Source organism: Delphinus delphis, chromosome 4, assembly GCF_949987515.2.
Source record: "Delphinus delphis chromosome 4, mDelDel1.2, whole genome shotgun sequence".
NCBI lineage: Eukaryota > Metazoa > Chordata > Mammalia > Artiodactyla > Delphinidae > Delphinus > Delphinus delphis.
The window spans coordinates 65,315,487-65,335,952 of NC_082686.1; the positions used below are offsets into that span (position 1 = coordinate 65,315,487).

At 46.0% G+C, this 20,466-nt stretch overlaps 2 protein-coding genes across 7 annotated transcripts in view; both read left to right on the forward strand.

The window, feature by feature from the left end:
- The first annotated feature begins 3,038 nt into the window (after positions 1 to 3,038).
- On the forward strand, positions 3,039 to 12,093 carry ADPRH (ADP-ribosylarginine hydrolase). 6 transcript variants are annotated; one of them, XM_060010702.1, is made up of 6 exons: positions 3,073 to 3,113; positions 3,839 to 4,054; positions 4,761 to 4,794; positions 5,867 to 6,192; positions 7,925 to 8,285; positions 9,652 to 12,093. In XM_060010702.1, the coding sequence occupies exons 3-6, from the start codon at positions 4,763 to 4,765 to the stop codon at positions 10,052 to 10,054; spliced, it is 1,122 nt and encodes a 373-aa protein (XP_059866685.1). In that variant the 5' UTR covers positions 3,073 to 3,113; positions 3,839 to 4,054; positions 4,761 to 4,762; the 3' UTR covers positions 10,055 to 12,093. The 6 variants fall into 6 exon arrangements, with proteins under 6 accessions (XP_059866686.1, XP_059866685.1, XP_059866687.1 ...); XM_060010703.1 differs by lacking the exon at positions 3,839 to 4,054 and having other exon boundaries at positions 3,039 to 3,113; XM_060010704.1 differs by lacking the exon at positions 4,761 to 4,794.
- Positions 12,094 to 19,356: 7,263 nt separating this feature from the next.
- Positions 19,357 to 20,466, forward strand: part of PLA1A (phospholipase A1 member A) — a 32,720-nt gene continuing 31,610 nt past the window's right edge. The window contains 1 exon segment of the mRNA XM_060010708.1: positions 19,357 to 19,608. Within this exon segment, the coding sequence (XP_059866691.1) occupies positions 19,536 to 19,608 (73 nt within the window). The 5' untranslated portion in view covers positions 19,357 to 19,535.

The window sequence follows — 20,466 nt, forward strand, 5'->3', positions numbered from 1 at the left end:
TATTTCTGGGCTTCTGGAAATTTTAGTTTGTCTTTTAATTGTTCTTTAAAAATTAGCCCAGACCTAATTTTCTCTAGATGCCTCTGTGAACGCTGTAAGCTGATAATGTCTCTCTCATATTTGCCCACCTTGCACCTTCACATTCTCCTTTGTCACAGTGCTCGTGGCCTAATGTCATTACACCCTATGAAGTCTCCTCTATTTGTGTGATTCTTGCCCTACCTCAGTAGCTGCATGGAGTGCCTAGCAAAGTGTCTAGCACATTTTATATGCCGTATTAGTCAGGGTTCTCCGGAGAAACAGGACCAATACATATATGGAAAGAGGGAAAGATTGATTTTAAAGAATTAGCTCATGAGATTGTGGAGGTTGGCAAGTCCAAAATCTGCAGGCTAGGCCAGCAGGCTGCAGACGCAGGTTAAGGGTTGAAGTAGCAGCTCCATCTGAAGACAGTCTGCTGGTAGAATTTCTTCTTCCTTGGGTGAGAGCCGTCTCTTTTCTATTAAGGCCTTAAACTGAATAGGTTAAGTGCCACTTACATGGAAGATAATCAGCTGGCTCCACGTCTACTGATTTTAATGTTAATCTCAGCTTAAAAATATCTTCACAGAAACATCTAGAAAATGTTTGACCAAATATCTGGGTACTATTTCCTAGCCAAGTTGTTACATAAAATTAACCACCACAGATGCTCACTAAGTCTTCTGAAGTGAGTTCATGATACAGCATATGTATGTGAACAGCCGCTTTGGGCTTCCTATTTCTCCTGGACCAGCTTTCTTCTAAAAAGCCTCTACTTCATTTTTTCCCCACTTTAAATCATTTTAACAGGTGTGTATTGTGGTCCTATTCTGTGGTCTGTTTTTCCTTTGAAACGTTTTGTTATTTTGTGTTTGCTGCAGAGTTCAAGGGGCCCTGTCTATTAACCATTTCCTGTTAGCTCTTTTTTTTTTTTAATTTTAGCTCTCATGACTTAATGAGGCATGGTGGCATGGTATTTACACATTCAGGCCCACGAAGTGGCAAAGATTTGTTTAATCTCCTGTTTTTCAGTTATCTATGCTTCTGTTTTCCTTCTGTTGAACTAGCCTTGGCCATGGTATGGGTTGGAGAGAAACTGAACATCAGAGCCTCATATTTCTTGGTATCAATGTGAAAGGGAGTTTACCCTAGAGGCATTACCTTATCTGAACATTTGGATTCAATTATAGTAATGATACTGTCACAAATGACACAGAGAAATGCTTACAATGTGAAGCTCAGTGGTTAAAAAAAAGGATATAAAATTGTATATACAAAATGATCCAATTTTTTTTAATGTGCATAAAATATTGTAAGTACTTAAAATCTGAGTGGTGGAATGTGGTTTTTTTCCTGTGCTTTCTAAAATTTCTTTCTACATGTAAAAGAAAAATTCTTAATGTGAAAAATTTCCCCTTCTCTCTCTCCCTACTCCCAGCAAACCCTCCCATTAGCCTCCTGAGAGGTAATTATAATCATTACTAACAATGTGACATGTATTCTTTCAGTCATTTTACACACACACACACACACACACACACACACAGCTCTTTTTTCTTCCATAAATAGACCATGTATATTACTCACTCGAAAACTTGACTTTTTTACTTAACAAAATGTCTCCAAGCTCTTTCCTTGTGAGCCTGATTATTTACCCAAAGTCTACTGATTTAAATGTCTACCTTTTTGGAAAGGTAATTAAAATAATTCATAATTATGAATAATTTATTCATAATTATGCCCTAATTTAGGAGAAGGAAACTCACTCTCCACTCTAAACAGAGATTGAGGTTATTTCCAATTTTCTGCTATGAGAAACAATTCTGCAAAGAAATCCAGAAACATTTATCTTTGTGAACACATAAGAGTTTTTATTTATTTAGTTAGTTAGTTTTGGCTGCGTTGGGTCTTTGTTGCTGCACGTGGGCTTTTCTCTAGTTGCGGTGAGCAGGGGCTACTCTTTGTTGTGGTGCGCGGGCTTCTTACTGTGGTGGCTTCTCTTGTGAAGCACGGGCTCTAGGCGCGTGGGCTTCAGTAGTTGCGGCACGCGGGCTCAGTAGTTGTGGCTCACGGGTGTAGTTGCTCCCTGGCGTGTGGGATCTTCCCGGACCAGGGCTCCAAGCCGTGTCCCCTGCATGGGCAGGTGGATTCTTAAGCACTGCACCACCAGGGAAGTCCCTGAGAGATGTGTTTTTAAGAGAGATTTCTAAAAGTTTTCTCAACTTTTCTACTGGAAGTATGCATTATTTTTTTATCATAAAAAAGGAACATTTTATTAAAAAACAAACAAATCAACAGGCTAAGATGAGATCACTCAGCTGGGTGCAGTCCATGAGAGCAGGTCTGTGCCAGGACCTAGCATCCACCTGGTACACAGTAGGTGTTTAATGCCTGTAGCGAGAAAGATAAGCACAGCAAATCAAAATTCTTGAGAAGTATATAGAATACTTGCATATGGTGATTCTAGTATTTTTCAGATGATATTTATTCAGACAAAAATACTCTTAGTTTTTCTTTGCTTTTCTTTGCTATCAGGATGAAAAAATTCTATTCTGCAACCAAACAAATGACAAGAGTTAAAATTAATTAAATTCTAACAACCAACCTAAGAGGTAGGTACTATTATTGTCCCATTTTATGCGTGAGGGGCCCAGACCGTGACAAAGGCCGCGCATACACTAAACACCCTTTTCCGAGTCAGGGGCCACACGCTGTTCACTGCCCAGAGGAGCTGGACTGGAGGAAAGGCCGAGGCGTCAACCCGGGGTCACACGTGAGTCTCCAACAGTCTCTCAAAAGCGTGTGGGGGCGGGGGGAGCGGAGCAGCGCCAATTCGCGGCTCCTGGTGCTCCCCGGCGCCCTCCGGAGCTGAGGGCGCCGGTGACGGGGGTCCCGCCACCCGGCTCGGGCGCAGAAGGCTCCGCGCCTCGCCCGCGCCGAAAGCTGCGCCCGGCACTCGTCCAGCTACGTTGAACCTGGGCGTGGTCCGCGGGCGCCGCGGCAGGGTCCGCCCTGGGCCTCCTCGCACCCAGACTTCCCCGCGCCCGGCCCCGCCCTGAGCCCGCGCGCCGTGCCCGCTTCGTGGCCACCAGGTACCCGTCCCCGCTGTCGGCTCCCACACCCGCGCTCCTAGCCTGCCGGCGACCAGTGCCGCCCGCCCCTCCTCCCCACCCTCCTCGCCCGCGTCCCCCGCGCGCTCCTCCCCCGCGGTGCCCCGGGGGCCACCCCCCGCCCCTTGTCGGGCCTGGACCTGTTCCCCACTCGCCTGCTCCCCACCCTCCCCCACCAAAAAAATAGCAGAGGACTGCCGGGAAGCAGCTGCCCAGATCTCAGTTGTGAATTTATAGTTCGGGAATGAGCCTATAAACTGGAAAAGTTAGAGGAGGTTAGAGAATATCAGCGTTCTGAGAGCGGGAGGCCAGAGCAGTACGGTGTCAAAGCTAAAGGAAATTTCCCCACAGAACGAGGTGGTCATCGCCCCTAGCCTCACTCAAAACTCATAAAAACACATTTCGGGTGGAGCCAGAGGAATTACAGAAAAGAAGCTGAGGACTTTGGAAGAGGGTATAGAGGGTTAAAGATTGATCTTCAGAAGCCAACTAAGCTTGGACTCTGAAGCACTCAGCGCAGAGACAGGAGCCCAGGCTGCCTCGCTAGCTCCCCTCCTGCCCCGCAATCCAATTTACCATGGGAAGGTTGAGATCCAGGATGGGTGGCTTGTCCACAATCACACACCTGATTCTGGGCAGAGCCAGGACTATCAGCCCAGAACGCCAGTTCCTAAGCATCATTTATAAACAATAAAATATGTAAGTAGGGCTTCCCTGGTGGCGCAGTGGTTGAGAGTCCACCTGCCGATGCAGGGGACACGGGTTCGTGCTCCGGTCCGGGAAGATCCCACATGCCGCGGAGCGGCTGGGCCCGTGAGCCATGGCCGCTGAGCCTGCGCGTCTGGAGCCTGTGCTCCGCGAGGGGAGAGGCCACAGCAGTGAGAGGCCCGAGTACAGCAAAAAATAAATAAATAAAATAAAATGTAAGTAATGTTTTACAAATAGCCTTTGGGAACCAGTTAACTCAGCGTGATCAGTAACTCAGTAATGGTCTGCTCAGTCTGTCATCATTTTTCTCAGGTGCTTGCCAGTCTGTATTTCCTGGCCCACAGCAGTGCAGCTGGAGGAGGACTCTTGGAAGCCCAATGACTTGAACTTAACCCTGAGTAAATAGATTTTAGGGAAGAGGAGGAGAGGAAGGCATCTTGGATGGGGAAAGAACTTGAGCTGAGGGAGGATGAGCTGGCCCACCAGCGTTTGCAAGTGTTCTCCTGGTCAGGGCAAGTAGAGTGGCTGATAGAGTGGGAGCAGACAGTGGAGGGCTTTGGAGGTGAACGCTACAGGCTATAGGGCACAATGGGGAACTGGAAACGCACCGACAGGGAAACCAGCACTTTACTGGGGATTAGATTCATGGAGAGAGTGTTCGCTGAGACCCCAGGACTCTAGAACTCAATCATTTAGAAGGAAAACAAAATTTAAATATTGCTGTTGAAAGGAAGGTTGTGGGAGAAAGTACAGTCTTCTAGTTCAATTAATAGAAAAATCATTTTCCCTGGTTGTGTATGAATAATAAAAATACTGCTTACTATGTGCAAAGCACTGTTCTAGGTGCTTTATAAAAATTAATTCACTTATTCCTCATAACAAACCCACGAGGTTGTTGCTGTTTTTGCCACCACTTTACAGGTATGGAGGGTGAAGCACAAAGAGGTTGCTCAAGGTAAGTAGGTCTGTGCTGAGTCAAGGGCCCAGAATCAGAAGATTTGGGTCCCAGTGCCTCCATTTATTGCTTCTGTGAATTTACCCTCTCTGACCATGCTTTCTGGGGTTTTTTTTTTGTAATTTTATTAATTTTTTTATACAGCAGGTTCTTATTAGTCATCAGTTTTATACACATCAGTGTATACATGTCAATCCCAATCGCCCAATTCATCACACCACCACCACCACCCCCCCCCTGCTTTCCCCACTTGGTGTCCATGCGTTTGTTCTCTACATCTGTGTCTCTATTTCTGCCCTGCAAACTGGTTCATCTGTACCATTTTTCTAGGTTCCACATATATGCATTAATATACGATATTTGTTTTTCTCTTTCTGACTTCACTCTGTATGACAGTCTCTAGATCCATCCATCTCTCAACAAATGACCCAATTTCTTTCACTTTTATGGCTGAGTAATATTCCATTGTGTATATGTACCACATCTTCTTTATCCATTTGTCTGTCGATGGGCATTTAGGTTGCTTCCATGACCTGGCTGTTGTAAATAGTGCTGCAATATCTGTGAAGTGCATACTGTAATCCAGGCCTACTTATGAGGCAGGATGTATGGGTGCTTTGCAAACAGTGCATTGTGATACCAATGGAAAGTGTTAATATTTAAGTAAAGGAGGGATGCATTCCAAGGCCAAATTCAAACCAAAAAGAGAAAATGACAAGCTTGGTTTGACTTGCAGAATTTAATGGGCTTGCCACCCAAGGAGAGGCAAAGATGGAATCGTAGTTAAATTGTGGGCTTTGGAGTCAGATGGATCTAAGTTGGAATGCCAGCCCTGCCATTAATTAGCTCTGTGACCTAAGTCACATAACATTTCTGATACTGCGTGGCTGATTTACTCATCTGTAAAATGGGCCTATTCCACTCCCCATAGAGCAGTTGTGAGGATTAAATGAGATATCCTTAATACTGTGCCTGCAAGGTGTGAGTGCTCAGTAAAATGTAGATAGGGCTATTATTTTTTCTGATTTTTTTTTTTTCTCCCCATCCTCTGTGTGTCTTTATATTCCCCCAGAGACAGCCTCACCATGAGCGGGGAATTGATCAAGAAGTATGTGGCAGCCATGGTGCTGAGTGCAGCTGGAGATGCCTTGGGGTACTTCAACGGGAAGTGGGAGTTCCTCCGGAATGGGGAAAAGATTCACAGGCAGCTGGCCCAGCTTGGCGGTTTGGATGCCATAGATGTGGAGAGGTGGAGAGTCAGTGATGACACGGTGATGCATCTGGCCACGGCAGACGCTCTCCTGGAAGCTGGCAAAGTCTCGGACTTGGCTCACCTGTATTCCATCCTTGCTAAGCATTACCAAAACTGCATGGGAGACATGAATGGCCGGGCACCAGGTGAGAGCAGCCAGTGGAGGTCCTGGGCAAGTGGAGAATAAACAGGCCCAAGGAAATCATTAAAAATATTGAATGAGATTTAAATTTCAAGGAGACATTAGTTTTTATAGTTGTTTCAGAAATAGAAAGAACCTGAATGTTCTGTAATTTATTTAATTATGGTGACACATCTGCAGCCATTTAAATTATGCAGATAACTATTTACCAATATGGAAAGATATTGTATATTAAGTAAAAAAAATTAGGTTACAAAACACTATCTTATGAACCCATTTTCTTTCTTTTTTTTTTTTAAACATCTTTATTGGAGTATAATTGCTTTACAATGGTGTGTTAGTTTCTGCTTTATAACAAAGTGAATCAGCTATACATATACATATATCCTCATATCTCTTCCCTCTTGCGTCTCCCTCCCTCCCACCCTCCCTATCCCACCCCTCTAGGTGGTCACAAAGCACCAGCTGATCTCCCTGTGCTATGTGGCTGCTTCCCACTAGCTATCTATTTTACATTTGGTAGTGTATATATGTCCATGCCACTCTCTCACTTTGTCCCAGCTTACCCTTCCCCCTCCCCATGTCCTCAAGTCCATTCTCTAGTAAGTCTGCGTCTTTATTCCCATCCTGCCCCTAGGTTCTTCATAACCTTTTTTTTTTTTTTTTTAGATTCCATATATATGTGTTAGCATACGGTATTTGTTTTTCTCTTTCTGACTTCATTTTGTATGACAGACTCTGGGTCCATCCATCTCACTATAAATAACTCAATTTCATTTCTGAACCCATTTTCATTAAAAGTATATATGTAAAAAAAAAAGTATATATGTATATCTCTGTTGGGAGAGGTCTGGAAGAATATACACAAAGATGTTAATCATTGTATGTGGGTGATGGGTATTTATAGTTTCTTATTTTCGTTTTACTTATTTATAGCTTCTGAGTTTTCTTTAATAAAGAAAATTTTTTTTCTTTTTAAAGAAGACTGGAAAAGTTCATGTAGAGACCCCTTTTCTGGTTCCAGGTTGCTCACAAGTGGTTCCTGCTCACTTTGGGAACTTTTTACAGCCACTTGGGCCACCAGCTGATGTGAATCGCCTTTCCCCCAGCTCCTCCTGTATTAGTTAGCTTGACCTGCTGTAACAAAATAACCTCAGACCGGCTGGCTTAAACAACGGACATTTATTTTCTCACTGTTTTGGAAGCCAGAAGCCTGAGATCAAGGTGTCGGTTTCATTTCTTCTGGAGACCTTTCTCTTTGGCTTGCAGACAGTTTCCTTCTAGCTGTGCCCTCTCAAAGCACACATTCCTGGTGTCTCTTTGTGTCTCCAAATTTCCTCTGCTTATTAGGACACTGATCAGACTGAATTAGGGCCCACCCTAACATTCTCACTTTAACTTCATCATCTCTGCCCTATCTCCAAATACAGTCACATTCCGAAGTACTAGGGGTTAGGGCTTCAACATATGAATTTTGGGGAATACAATTCAGCCAATAACACCTCCTGATGAAAAGCTCCCCGCTCCATAAACCTAGGGGCGTCTAGTATAAGTACTCTGGTGTAAGTAAGGCACAATGTTGCTCTGGGATTTGGGGTTTGGAGTTTGGGGACATTCATCATCATACTTTTTCGCTTTCCCTTTCCATCAAGGAAAGCTGGAGATGGGGCTTGGTTCTCTCATCCTGCGGGGGCTTCGCTTTGGGGTACACTGACCCCATACCGGACTCTCCCCAGGGGGCGCCTCAATGCAGAACGCCATGCTGCTGGAGCCAGACAAAGCTGATGGCTGGAGGATTCCCTTTAACAGCCATGAGGGTGGCTGCGGGGCTGCCGTGCGGGCCATGTGCATCGGTCTCCGGTTCCCTCACCACAGCCAGCTGGACACCCTGATCCAGGTGAGCGTCGAGAGTGGCCGGATGACCCACCACCATCCCACAGGCTTCCTGGGAGCCCTCGTGTCTGCTCTTTTTACAGCCTATGCTGTGAACGGCAAGCCTCCCCAGCAGTGGGGAAAAGGACTGATGGAGGTGCTACCGGAAGCTAAAAAGTACATTGTCCAATCAGGCTACTTCGTGGAGCAGAATCTTCAACACTGGTAAGTTTGTAGCTGCACGCTCCTGCTAGAAGGTTGTTGAACCTGTGTGTGCACATGCGTGCATGTGTATGCCTAAAGCTCATAGATCATGGCAACCATCCTGGTTCTCACCATCCAGTTCTGTCGTCCACCGCATCCAGCTGCCTCCCCACCCACCTGCTAAGGATTTCAAGTACAGTCCCAGTGGTGGTGGCCACCAGGTCGCCAAGTGAAGACCTCAGGGAGTAAGGCAGCTACCCTGCTTCCCTCATGCGTAGAGATCCTGTTCTCTATAGTTTTTGTGGCTGTTCTTTTTTTTTTTCTGGCCACACCACGTGGCATGCAGAATCTCAGTTCCCTGACCAGGGATCGAACCCATGCCCCCTGCAGTGGAAGCACAGAGTCTTAACCACTGGACCACCAGGGAAGTCCCTATGGCTATTCTTTACTGAGATGAACTTCCCTGCTTATTTCCTGGAACTTGTTTTTTCAGTGTTGTCTTGACACTCAATACTGTGAAATCCTTGGCTAAAATTATCTAGAGATAGGTTTTTCCACCAGCTAATTAATAAGTGGTAAGGCCACATCTTCCCCTTTTCTTGAATTCATTTCACGTTCCCTTTCTTAGAATAAAAAGGTCCAGGGCTTCCCTGGTGGTGCAGTGGTTGAGAGTCTGCCTGCTGATGCAGGGGACACGGGTTCCTGCCGCGGTCCAGGAAGATCCCACATGCCGTGGAGCGGCTGGGCCCGTGAGCCATGGCCGCTGAGCCTGTGCGTCCGGAGCCTGTGCTCCACAATGGGAGAGACCACAACAGTGAGTGGCCCGCTTACTGAGGCTTTCTAATGAAATCACCCATGGTCATGATGTTCCAAAGTTCTCTCTTAAAAAAAAATAGTAACCGTATACGGAGATGATGTGTTAATTAGGTTGATGGTAGTGATCATTTCATTATGTATATGTATATCAAATCATCATGTCATACAGCCTTGAATATGTACAATTTTTGTTAAGAAAATAATATAAAGTAAATAATAAAATAAAATATATAATGACAGGCTAAATACATAAAGTTCACCCTTGAAAGTTGACACTTGCCATGATTCTCAACTCAGGAAAAACAAACCTTTATTTCTCACCTTTAACTTGCTGTATATCTTCTTTATGTAGCAACAGGTATCAATGCCTTATTGACATCATTCCTTAGCAAAAATTTATTGAATGAATGTCACTTAGAGCTCATTTTGATTTTTTTATATCATATGATTTTAGTACCAGAAGTTGAAGTCATCTTGGAGCTTTCCCTGCTCACACATCTATCTGGTACCTTTCCTAATGGCTTTTGACTTTATTTTTTCAATTGACTGTAGATTTTTTTCCTTCCTACAGGTCTTACTTCCAAGACCAATGGAAAAAGTACCTAAAACTCAGAGGGATTTGGGATGGCAGATCAGCCCCTACCTTCCCCAAGCCTTTTGATGTGAAGGAGAGGGATCAGTTCTACACCTCCGTGAGCTACTCTGGCTGGGGCGGCAGCAGTGGACATGATGCCCCCATGATTGCCTACGATGCCATCCTGGCTGCAGGAGACTCCTGGGAGGAGCTTGCCCACCGAGCCTTTTTCCACGGTGGAGACAGTGATTCTACAGCTGCCATTGCTGGCTGTTGGTGGGGAGCGATGTATGGTCTTAAAGGAGTGAGTCCCTTCAACTATGAGAAGCTAGAATACAGAAACCGGCTGGAAGAGATAGCTAGGGCTTTGTATTCTCTTAGGTCAAAGGAAGATACGTAACTCCCCTTTAGGGAGAAGTGACATTCATTTCTGGTGGTTTCTCCTCTTGTGTAGTCCCTTTTCTGCTCAGTTTCACTTTTTTCAAAGTCAAGAGTCTTAACCTTGTACTCAGGGAATTTTGAGATAACAGTCCCTTGGGTACCTGAAGGTCAGTCTTTCCAAACTTATTCTGTCCTCGCCGCCCACCCCAAATCTACCCCTCTTCCTATCCTGAAGAGTCTTTATCTCAGTTGATGGCATCAGCGTCTCCCAAATTAGAAATCTCATAGCCTCATATTGAGTCTTCATTTTTACCATCTGATCTTTCGCTAAGTTTTTTTCTGTTTGTTTTAGGGTGGGTTCCCCAAAGTGGACTCTGAGACAAGGATTTGAGTGCAAGTAGTTTATTTGGGGGGTGATTCCAGGAAGCACTGTTAGGAGAATGGGGAAGTGAGACTGGGAAGGTGGGGGAGCCAGGACAAGGTGCGTTAATGAGCATGTTACCAATGTGGGCAGTTGGGAATCGGTCCGTCTGGGTCCTCTGCGTAAGGCACTCAGAGTTGTCCCACCGACTTCTATCTGATGTTGGTGGAGGACCACTCCCAGGCGTGCTAACTCCCTGGTGCTTCCTGGCCTGCCTCTTGCGCTAGCCAAACACGAGTGTCCTCAGGTAAAGTCTCAGAGATGTTTGCAGTGGCAAGCTGTATGGCGCATGGGAACAGTGAGGGGTATATGTGGGGTCCCAATAGCATCTGCTGGTTGGTTCTACCTCCTAAATATCCTTCAAATCTGTTATTCTTTTACCTTTTTGCACCAAGTATGTTTCAGCTGGATTTCTGCAATCCAAGCTACTCAAGTCTGAGGAGAGGCTGCTCCTAGCTGCGCCCTCTCATTTCCTGGGCATGGCAGTTGACATGGTGCCAGTTTGTTGTTGCCTATTTGCTTGCCTTTATTCTCCTCTAGACAGAACCTAGCCTGGTGCCTGGGCACACAGGAGATACTTAATCAGTGTATATTAAATGAATGTTGTTTATTAGCCTCCTATCTGGTGCCTCAGATTGCAGTACTGCCTTCCTCATCGCCCTCCAGAGTGATCTTTACAAAGAGCAAATTGATCATGCTGCACTTCTAATCATGTACAATGAATACTCACCCCCTTTCTTCATTCCTCGGTGCTCTTCCCTCTCCTCTTCCCCTTTCGAGCCCCAGCTCAGGTAGCATCTCCTAGATGAAACCTGCTCTGACCGTTCAGGCTCCTCACTACACCCACAGCCTTCTGTCTCTAGCCCTCTCACCACACTGATCCTGTTGTGTGGTGACTGTGTGTCTTCTGGGGACGATCTCAGGCTACTTGTGAGGGCTTGTGTCTTATTCTTTTTGTGGCCTCCCCGTCTGGCCCATTAGAGAGATTCAGTATTTACTTTGGAAGTTCATCAATTTGTGTTGATGTGAACGCTTTCAACACGCAGTGTCTCATCTGTTTCGGATGCCCTCTGCTTCATGATTGTCAGGAGTGACCTGTGCCGGCCTGAGAGAGATAGAGGTGTGATGCTTTAACCAGGCCTGTGTGCTGACTTAAATGAGAAAAAGCTCTCAACTCTGTATTTGAAGCAGGACTCCAGCAAAGGCATGAGGTTTATTATTCTTTTATACGTAAAGAGAGAAGAAAATTCCAAAGCTGTTTTTCTGGTTCAAAAAACTCTGATGTGAGCCGGGACGAAGTGAGAGAATGGCGTGGACATATATACACTACCAAACGTAAGGTAGATAGCTAGTGGGAAGCAGCCGCATAGCACAGGGAGATCAGCTCTGTGCTTTGTGACCGCCTGGAGGGGTGGGATAAGGAAGGTGGGAGGGAGGGAGACGCAAGAGGGAAGAGATATAGGAACATATGTATATGTATAACTGATTCATTTTGTTATAAAGCAGAAACTAACACACCATTGTAAAGCAATTATACCCCGATAAAGATGTTAAAAAAAAAAGCTCTGATGTGTATTTATATATTTCAGAAAGCAGACGTGTTTTAAATATTACAACTAGGACAGCAGATTCTTCAGCAGGACAATCAGAATTGCAGACTTTAGGGGTGGGGATTTACAATTTACAGAATATGGTAATAACCTCTTAGATTCAGGTGTCTTAAATTCAGGTGTAAAAGAAGACTTCTTTGTAGAAATATTTTGAGGACAGTTTCAGAATAATAGATAGCAGTCAGTACATACATTTTTACACAAGATTCTTTTTTTTTTTTTTTTTTTTGCGGTATGCGGGCCTCTCACTGTTGTGGCCTCTCCTGTTGCAGACCACAGGCTCCGGACGCGCTAGCTCAGTGGCCATGGCTCACAGGCCCAGCCGCTCCACGGCATGTGGGATCTTCCCGGACCGGGGCACGAACCTGTGTCCCCTGCATCGGCAGGTGAACTCTCAACCACTGCGCCACCAGGGAAGCCCTACACAAGATTCTTGAACAGAAGATTAAGATGGAGCCTCTCGTGACTGTAATTTCCCAGTTTTTGATAAAAACTGACATTATAGTGCAGAATAGTGTGTGCTTTTCTGCAGCTGTAGGAGAAGAGGAAACATCTTTTCCTGGTCTTGCTGGGGTTTCTTTTACCAATAATCAGGAGACCCTGAAGTTTTAAGGTGGAGAACTAGAATTCAGTTAGCACTGCCCAAACAGCAGAACTGAGATGCTTAAACGTTACAATATAGAAAAGGGAAGAAAAGTATTTTAACAAGTGGATTCTGAAGCATGATGTGTTTTACCTCTGTAACTGGTTTGGTGAATGGTCTGAATTTAGTGAGAAGCAAACATGGAATGATTTTCTTTTTCTCTAGCTACTGCCTTCATACATACTGCATTGAAGCTGCTTTTCCTGCCCCTAGCATCAACTTTTTGGTCTTGGGATGGGGGTATGGTGGTGGGTATTAAAAACCCAATCCAGTCCATCCCAGTCTAGTTTTTTAAAATTTCAGCTTTACTGAGGTATAAATGACATGTAAAATTGTAAGATATTTAAAGTGTACATTTGTGGTGATTTAATATATACATTGTGAAAGGTTTCCCTTCATCTAGTTAATTAACATATCCATCACCTCACATGTTTATCTTTTTTTGGTGAGAGCATTTAAGTTCTACTCTCTTAGCAAATTTCAATTACACAATATAGTGTTATTAACTATAGTCACCATGGTTTACATCAGATCCTCAGACCTTATTCAGCTTATAGCTGAAAGTTTGTACCCTTTTACCAACCTCTCTCTATTTCCCTCACTACCACTGCTTCCCCCAACCAGCCCCTGGCAACCAATTTTCTACTCTGTTTCTATGAGTTTGACTTTTTTTTTTTTTAGCTTCCACATATAAGTAATGTCGTGTAATATCTATCTTTCTCTGTGGCTGATTTCACTTAGCATAATGCCCTAAGGTCCACTGATGTTGTCAACGAATGGCAGGATTTCTCATAGCTGAATAATATTCCATTGTATATATGTACTACATCTTCTTTATCCATTCATCAGGTGACAGCCCCTTGAGTTGTGTCCATATCTTGGCTATCATGAATAATGCTGCGATAAACATGGGACACAGATATCTCTTTGTTACCCTGTTTTCATTTCCTTTGGGTATATACCCAGAAGTAGGAATCCCAGTCCAGTTTGATCAATTCTAACACTTTAATGTCATGTCCTCCTTTCTCCCCACCATAGTCAGTCCCGGGCCCAGAGGACTTAGAGGAGAAATGGAGACATGGATGCCTCTTTCATTCCTTGCCTCCCTCTCTTGGGGTTCCCTGTCCCTCTCCAGTGTTGCCCTAGACCACCCTCACCAGTGGAGCCCTGATGGGCAAGGGTCAAGCCAGTTGTCTTCTGAGGGCTCTACTCAACCCAAGGGAGACTCATCCTTCCCGGTCACATCCACCACTGAGAGTGCAGCCTGCCCCACCTGCTGCTGTCTACATTTCCCCCATCCATCTCAAATAGGACAGATCAGGAGGACGGATCAGGCTGCCTAGCAGACAGCCGACTTGGTAGCAGATGCCACTGTCACCTTCATGTGGTCACCCTCACTCTCAGCTGGTAGCCCCCCTCATTTGGCTTTGTTGTGAGGGTGAGGTAGAGCACCACCTTTCCTTCCCTTTCAGGAAGGGATGGGAAACCCCCCATAGAACTTAGGATTCTTGTGATTTTTCCTTCAAACGGCTCATTTTCGGCTAGGGGAGGTGGGGAAGGGAGGTCTCCTAGAGCAGTTCTGCTGCCTTCTAGTAAGTCCCACTGGGATTTGTCTTTCCAAGGCCTTCCAGTCTCTTTAGAATGTAGTGGTGGAGGTGTGTGCGTGGCGGTGAACGGGGTCCCGGCAGGGTAGGAGGGTGAAGACGTAGCATTTTTTGTTTGCCAGTAGGACTTCAGCTGCAATTGGAGACAAGAGATAGCGTCTTTTTAAGATCCTGTTCTATTTGCTATGCAAATTCTCACTCTTCACAGCAGTCACAATTCAGAAAGAGATCAGACTTTCGGACTCCTTTTTCTCAAACCTCAAAACCTCCTCTCCAAGCTTGACTCTCAATTGGCAGCTTTGCTTCCTATTTCTCTGAGAAAATAGAAGCCATCGAAAGAGAACAACTGTCACACCCATCCTCACCTCTGTCTCCACCTACCCGCACCTGGGCTCCTGGGCTCTGCCTTCTCTCCTGACTGTGAGTGCTGGGGTGTGTGTTTGTGTGTGAGAGAGAGAGAGAGAGACAGAGAGAGACAGAGAGAGACAGAGAGAGAGAGAGAGAGAGAGAGAGAGAGTGAGAGAGAGAGAGAATGAGAGAGAGGAGGGAGGACCAGAATGAACAGAGGAAAGAGACAACAGACTTAATTATATGCATAGTGTTAGAGTAAATTTAAAAGATGACCTGAATGACAGTATGAACTTGTTATGCTAATCAAGTTAACATCTGTGTTCTGAAAAACAGAATAGGTCATGAGTAACATTACAGGGATTAATGGTATTTTTTGACCTGCTAAATGATGGTACTTGATTTGCTTTCTTTGGTACCTAAGATTGCTAGATGTTACTAGAAGTCTTGGCAATATATACGTTTTTAAGATCTGCAATGGCCTCATCTGCCCTTCTCCAAGCTTCTTCAACCACACATTCTCCACTTCCTCTTCTGTCTCCACCTCTCCAGGGCAAGTAAATGTGCATCTTTTTAAAACAGCCAGAGCTACTGGGGGTGGTGAGGGAGGGAATAGAGACTCTGATGATTTCACTCACAGTCAACCATCCCAGTGGATCAGCTCCTCAAGGAATGGGGTCTGGTTAAGGACCCAGGGGTCATCTAGGCATGGCAGAGAGGGCCATCAGTCTTGCCATCATTTTCTCATCCCTGGGGTTTCGGTTTGGGGATATTGACACCTAGGGAGTTGGTGAGACTCTCTCCTTTGGGGAAGGAAGGACAAGAGGAGGAAGAAAGAGTTGCTGTGCGTCAGGCAGTTTACTAGAGCTTGTTAACAGGTGAAGAACTGGGGCTCAGAGAAGCTGCCATCCAGCTGAAGTCACACGGCTGGGGTGAGATGGAGCTGGAGTTTAACCCAGGTCTGCTTGTCTCCAATCCTACCACACTCTAATTGTTGGCTATAATTAGAAAATGTTTCCTTAGACAAAGCCAAAATGAAACCCAGGAGTGAGATGGTGCTGGCAGCAGCCTGTGGCCTCTCTCCACCTTCCCACAGCTATGAGGTGACATCGAAAGGAAAGATGGTGGTGGGTTTGAGATGCACGTTGGGGGCAGGGGTAGGAGTGGGCAGAGCTGAGCCCAGCTGAACCCGTGGAATGGGCAGATGGGTCACTTCCAGCCAGTTTCTTCCACCACTTAGAAGGCACAACAAGGGGACCCCCGGGGTGTCCTCTTCCTTCGAGCTTCTCGGGGAATCGCCCTACAGTACTGCACACCCAGCAACAAGCTCTCAAGGTTCACAAGTCATTTTACTTTGAAGTTAGGAGATCTCAGGGAGCAAAAACTAAACCATAGAATTTGGCATCAAACTGTCATTTAAAAGCTGCAATTTTCAGTCTTTCTCAAAATTTGGAGGTCTGGAGACACCTGTGATACATTTTCCTGACAAGTGTAAAGCAAGGGTCTACCTTTTCTTCCAAGGAAAACAGAGACAATATAGACAGCTTTAAAATGAAAGCAAAGTTATGTGGTTTGGGGCACGAAGGGCATGAAGTATTCTCTTTACAAGAGTTTAGATGGCCTTATGCTCGTGTATTATGGTTTGTTCTGAGAATGGGTGTGTATGTGCGTGCACGCCTGTGCACGCACGTGTATACACATGCAGTACATATGGAACACCAGGAGTGGAGGCTCCAAAATCATGGTCTTCACCTCAAATTGGAAAGGAACCTGGCAAAAGTTCAGACTTCCTGAAAATCGAGTAGGATAGGGGCTTGAGTCATCTTGGGCTGTGCACTAAAATTTCATGAGAAGTTCTACTGGGTTTCTATGCACCCTTAAAAAACAAATGAGGCAGGTGGAAAGAATTTTGTTTAGTGGGAAAAGCAAGGTGCAGAGGGTTTGTGTAGTGGGTCAGCAAGCGTGTAAAAAGTTCAGAAAGGATGGGATAGAATAAACTGGTGAGGCTCAGAATTATAATTTCCTAAGATGATTTTATATTAGTTAGTATGTTAGTTTATATCCCCCCCACTCCCAACCCCACCCCTAAACTGAAGGCCATGCTTCTATACATGTGTGCATGATGCACTCATGCCCACACACATAAAGGCTTATTCATTTATGGAACTGTCAGCCCGGGATCCTGAAGGAAGGTGAGGAAGCTGGGAATCTGAGCTGGGAAGAGGCAGGCAGGAAAGGCCGAAAGAGATTCTATGGATTCCAGGGGTTGTAGCCAGTAGCTTCCTCTCTTCCCCTCCACTCCCTTCTCTTCCTCTCCTCCCTTTCTTTCAAAACAAGTGTTTAACGAGCACCTATTATGTGCCAAGCACAGTTCTAGACAGCAGGCACGCGACAGGGAGCCCTGAGCAATGAGCGCTGGATATTGAACCCAGTGTCCTTGGTCTCTTGCTTGCCTCCCTGTGCTCCTAGATCCTAGGCCAGTAAAGCCATCTGACTCCACTGCACCGTGGGGGCCTCGGTGTGGTCCTGGGATCAGACCCCTTCCCACTGCCCTCTCTAAACGAGCACACCATACCAGAGGTACCATGCCTTTCCTTAGCAAAGACTGAGCACTGGCTGTGTGGCAGGCACTGTGCTAGACGCTGGGGACACCTCACCGAACAAAAGAGACCAGAATTTTGCCCTCCCGAGGCTGACATTCTCCCTGGCGGAGACGGACCATATACACTGATTATAAGGTGGTGTTCCCTACCAGTGTCTCCTGTAGAAAGATCTCTATCCTCACCTTCTAAAACACGTCACCTCACTTTCCAGGAGGACCTCGCTTTCTTGGCCCCCTGAAGCAGGGCTCCCCAGGTCTCTGGCCTCTGTGAGCTTTTAGTTTCCTCACTGGTGAAACGGAGATGGCTGTGGTTAGAATTAACAGAAGACTAGTGGCTCTGGCGTGCATACAGTCATCTGCGGAGCCTGTTAGAACTGCAGAGTCTGGGGCCCAACCCCAAGGCGTCTCATTCAGTGTGTCTGGCTTGGGCCCAGTGGTCTGCCCCCCGTCCCCTGGGTGATTCTGAGGCAGGTGGTCTGGCCCAGGACCACTCCAGCCCCATGTGGAGAGCACTGCACCAGATGATGAATGTGACAGGGAGGGCACTCTCTACAAGTCAGCTGTGTTGATGTTGCACAGGGAACACTGTGCTGGAAAAGCTGGAATGACTGGCCTGACGGGCCAGCTCTGGGTGTGATGGAGTGGCCAGGAGAATGCAGTCCTCAGTCTCCTGCTGTGAGGAACCTAATTGACTGATGGTCCTGGTTGCTGCCCTTCTGGATCTAGCCTCGTCTTTGTGCTGAGACTGCCCCCAGCTAGTGACTGAGCAGGGCAAGGCTGCTAACACAGCTCATTTTCACAAGAGACTTCAGCTTGAGGCTTCCCCACTGCCTTGGCCAGGACATTCCAGGAACTGCATGGTGTTCTGGGGCTTCCTGTGCAATCCTCTTTCCTTCTCCCTGTCCTGCGCAGGTGTCAGCCCTGCAGCAGGGTCTAAAGGGTCTCCCTACTGTCTTCAGCTCCCCTTTTTATTCGTCACAGGTCTTATCCCTGATAAATCTCTTGCACATCTAGTCCCATCCTGGCTTATTTTCTCTGAGGACCTGGTGGACCTCTACACCTGGCTTGGTCTCTGACGTTAGAACAGCCTTCAGTAGTGCCCTTGCTGGTGGCAACAGCACCTGATCAGTGGCATCATGTGCAGGAGGGGAAGCAAGGGCTGGCCCCTCCAAAATCAGTTTATCCCTGTCTTGGGCAGGCCTGGCACGGCTTGGTGCAGTGGTTGGTGCCGCCTGTTGGCACAGTGGTTCAGAGCATGGCCTCGGGAGCTAGGTTGTCCTGCTTCAAACCCCAGCTCTGCATGAGCTTGTGCAAGGTACTTAACCCCTCTATACCCTGAAGCTGTATGTAGATAGTACTCCCCTCACAGAGCTATGGTCCAGAAAGTTCCATACTGCCCTGTTGGGTTCTCTGCCTCACAGCAATATGCTGCAATTAAGGAGAGCTGGGCAAGTATGGTGGCTCCCCCTTCCCCTGACCCATCTAGAACTAGCGCTCTGTGGTTTCTGCCACTCCTTTGGGTGAAGAGGCCACGCGGTATACTGGAAACACCCTGGTTCCAGGCCAGCTCTGCCACTTCCAGCAGAAGGGTCTCCATAGGTCATTTTCATTCTCTATTTCTTTGTTTCTTATCAGTGAATTCAAGACACTGAACGACTCTTCTTAGAGGTTGGACTTCTAGCCCCAAGATTCTATCAAAGGATAGTACTCTCAGAGGCCAACTTCATCTTCTTTCGTTATTTCCGTTAAATGTACACGAAACATATTAATACGTTGTTGGCTCAGCTCTGTGCTGGGCACTGGGGACTCAAAAATGAAAAGAGAAGGCCTTTGCCCTCAAGCCACTCAGAGTCCTCCTAGGGGGCAAACACATCCACAGATGACTCTGGGACAATGTGGGTTTGTGATCCCCTAGAGATCAAAGACTTCTGCCTTGGTTTTTACTAACATTTTATAATGGGAAGTGGGAGAGGTGCAGGAAATAGTTTCCTGATGATGTTTGGCTCAGAGAGGAAGGGCAATGTGTTTCATTGTCCCCTGCTTTAAAAAAAAGAAAAGAAAAAAGTATATTTCATTTCATTGAGAAGAAGAAACAGAAAAACTGGGGAAGTTAGACAAATAGGGAGAGACCTGTTACAGGTCATGAGGCCAGTTAATGATTAGTGAGACCCGAGTGGGCGTTTAGTGTTCAAAACTGTGAGAGCCTGGGTTATGAGATCTCTTTGTCATTAGGGGTCGGCTTCACCCCAGCTCTGAGACTTCCAGCTCAACGATGGCCCCAGACCCCTGGGAGGGCTGCTTCTGGTCATGGGGGCTTCTTCTGTGGCTCAGTGTTGGAAGTACAGGTAAGTCGGCGCTGGGGCCTTGGGTGGGACTTCTTTCGGTCAATAATTCTATTTTTTCAAGCCATCTATTTATGTAGCGCTAACCTTTGGAAGGTCCCCTAAAAGCCCTCTCCTGAGATGTATTTAAAAGAGGGAGAAAAAAACCTTCAATCATAATGGGAATGACAGCACTTTCTTAAGTCACAAAAATTGAACTTCCTCTAGTTGTTTTACTCATTTTTCTAAAATCTGCGTTACTCCTTTTCACCTTGCACAAGCCAGGAAGAGTATAAAAAAATAAAATGTGATTAATTCCAAAACATGATTCATTTTCCCCCTGTAAATATCCATTGTTCCAAGATATATTTAATTTTAAAATTTAAAATTTCCAAACTAACAACAAGTTTGTCATTGAGATCGTTAGAGGTCCTTTCTGTTCTTGCCGACCCAGCTCAAGTTCAGGCTTGTCATCCCTCTTGGCAGTACTATGATAACTAGTCCTGTTCACCACAGATAACCAATGACCTTTAGCACAGTTTCCCTCAGATGCCATTTGCACGGTGCCTTACCCAGCGAAAACCCCACCCACCACTCTCCCTTGCTTAATATAGCAAATCTAAACCCTCTTATGGCGTAGGGCATCTCGGAAGAGTAAAATCCCCTCCTCTGACCAGCAGTGGCATCACCCTTGGAAAGCTCCCTTCCCTCTACCCCCAACAGCAGACTGCCTTTGTGTCATGTCCACAAGACATTTAATTCTCATTCCCCAGCTTTAGGGTGTGTCATTCTTTATGCCTGTAGTTGCTCACACTACCTTTTTGTTCATTTCTGCTCTTCACGTCTTCCAAGAAGGCCTCCATGATTCATACTTCCCTTGCA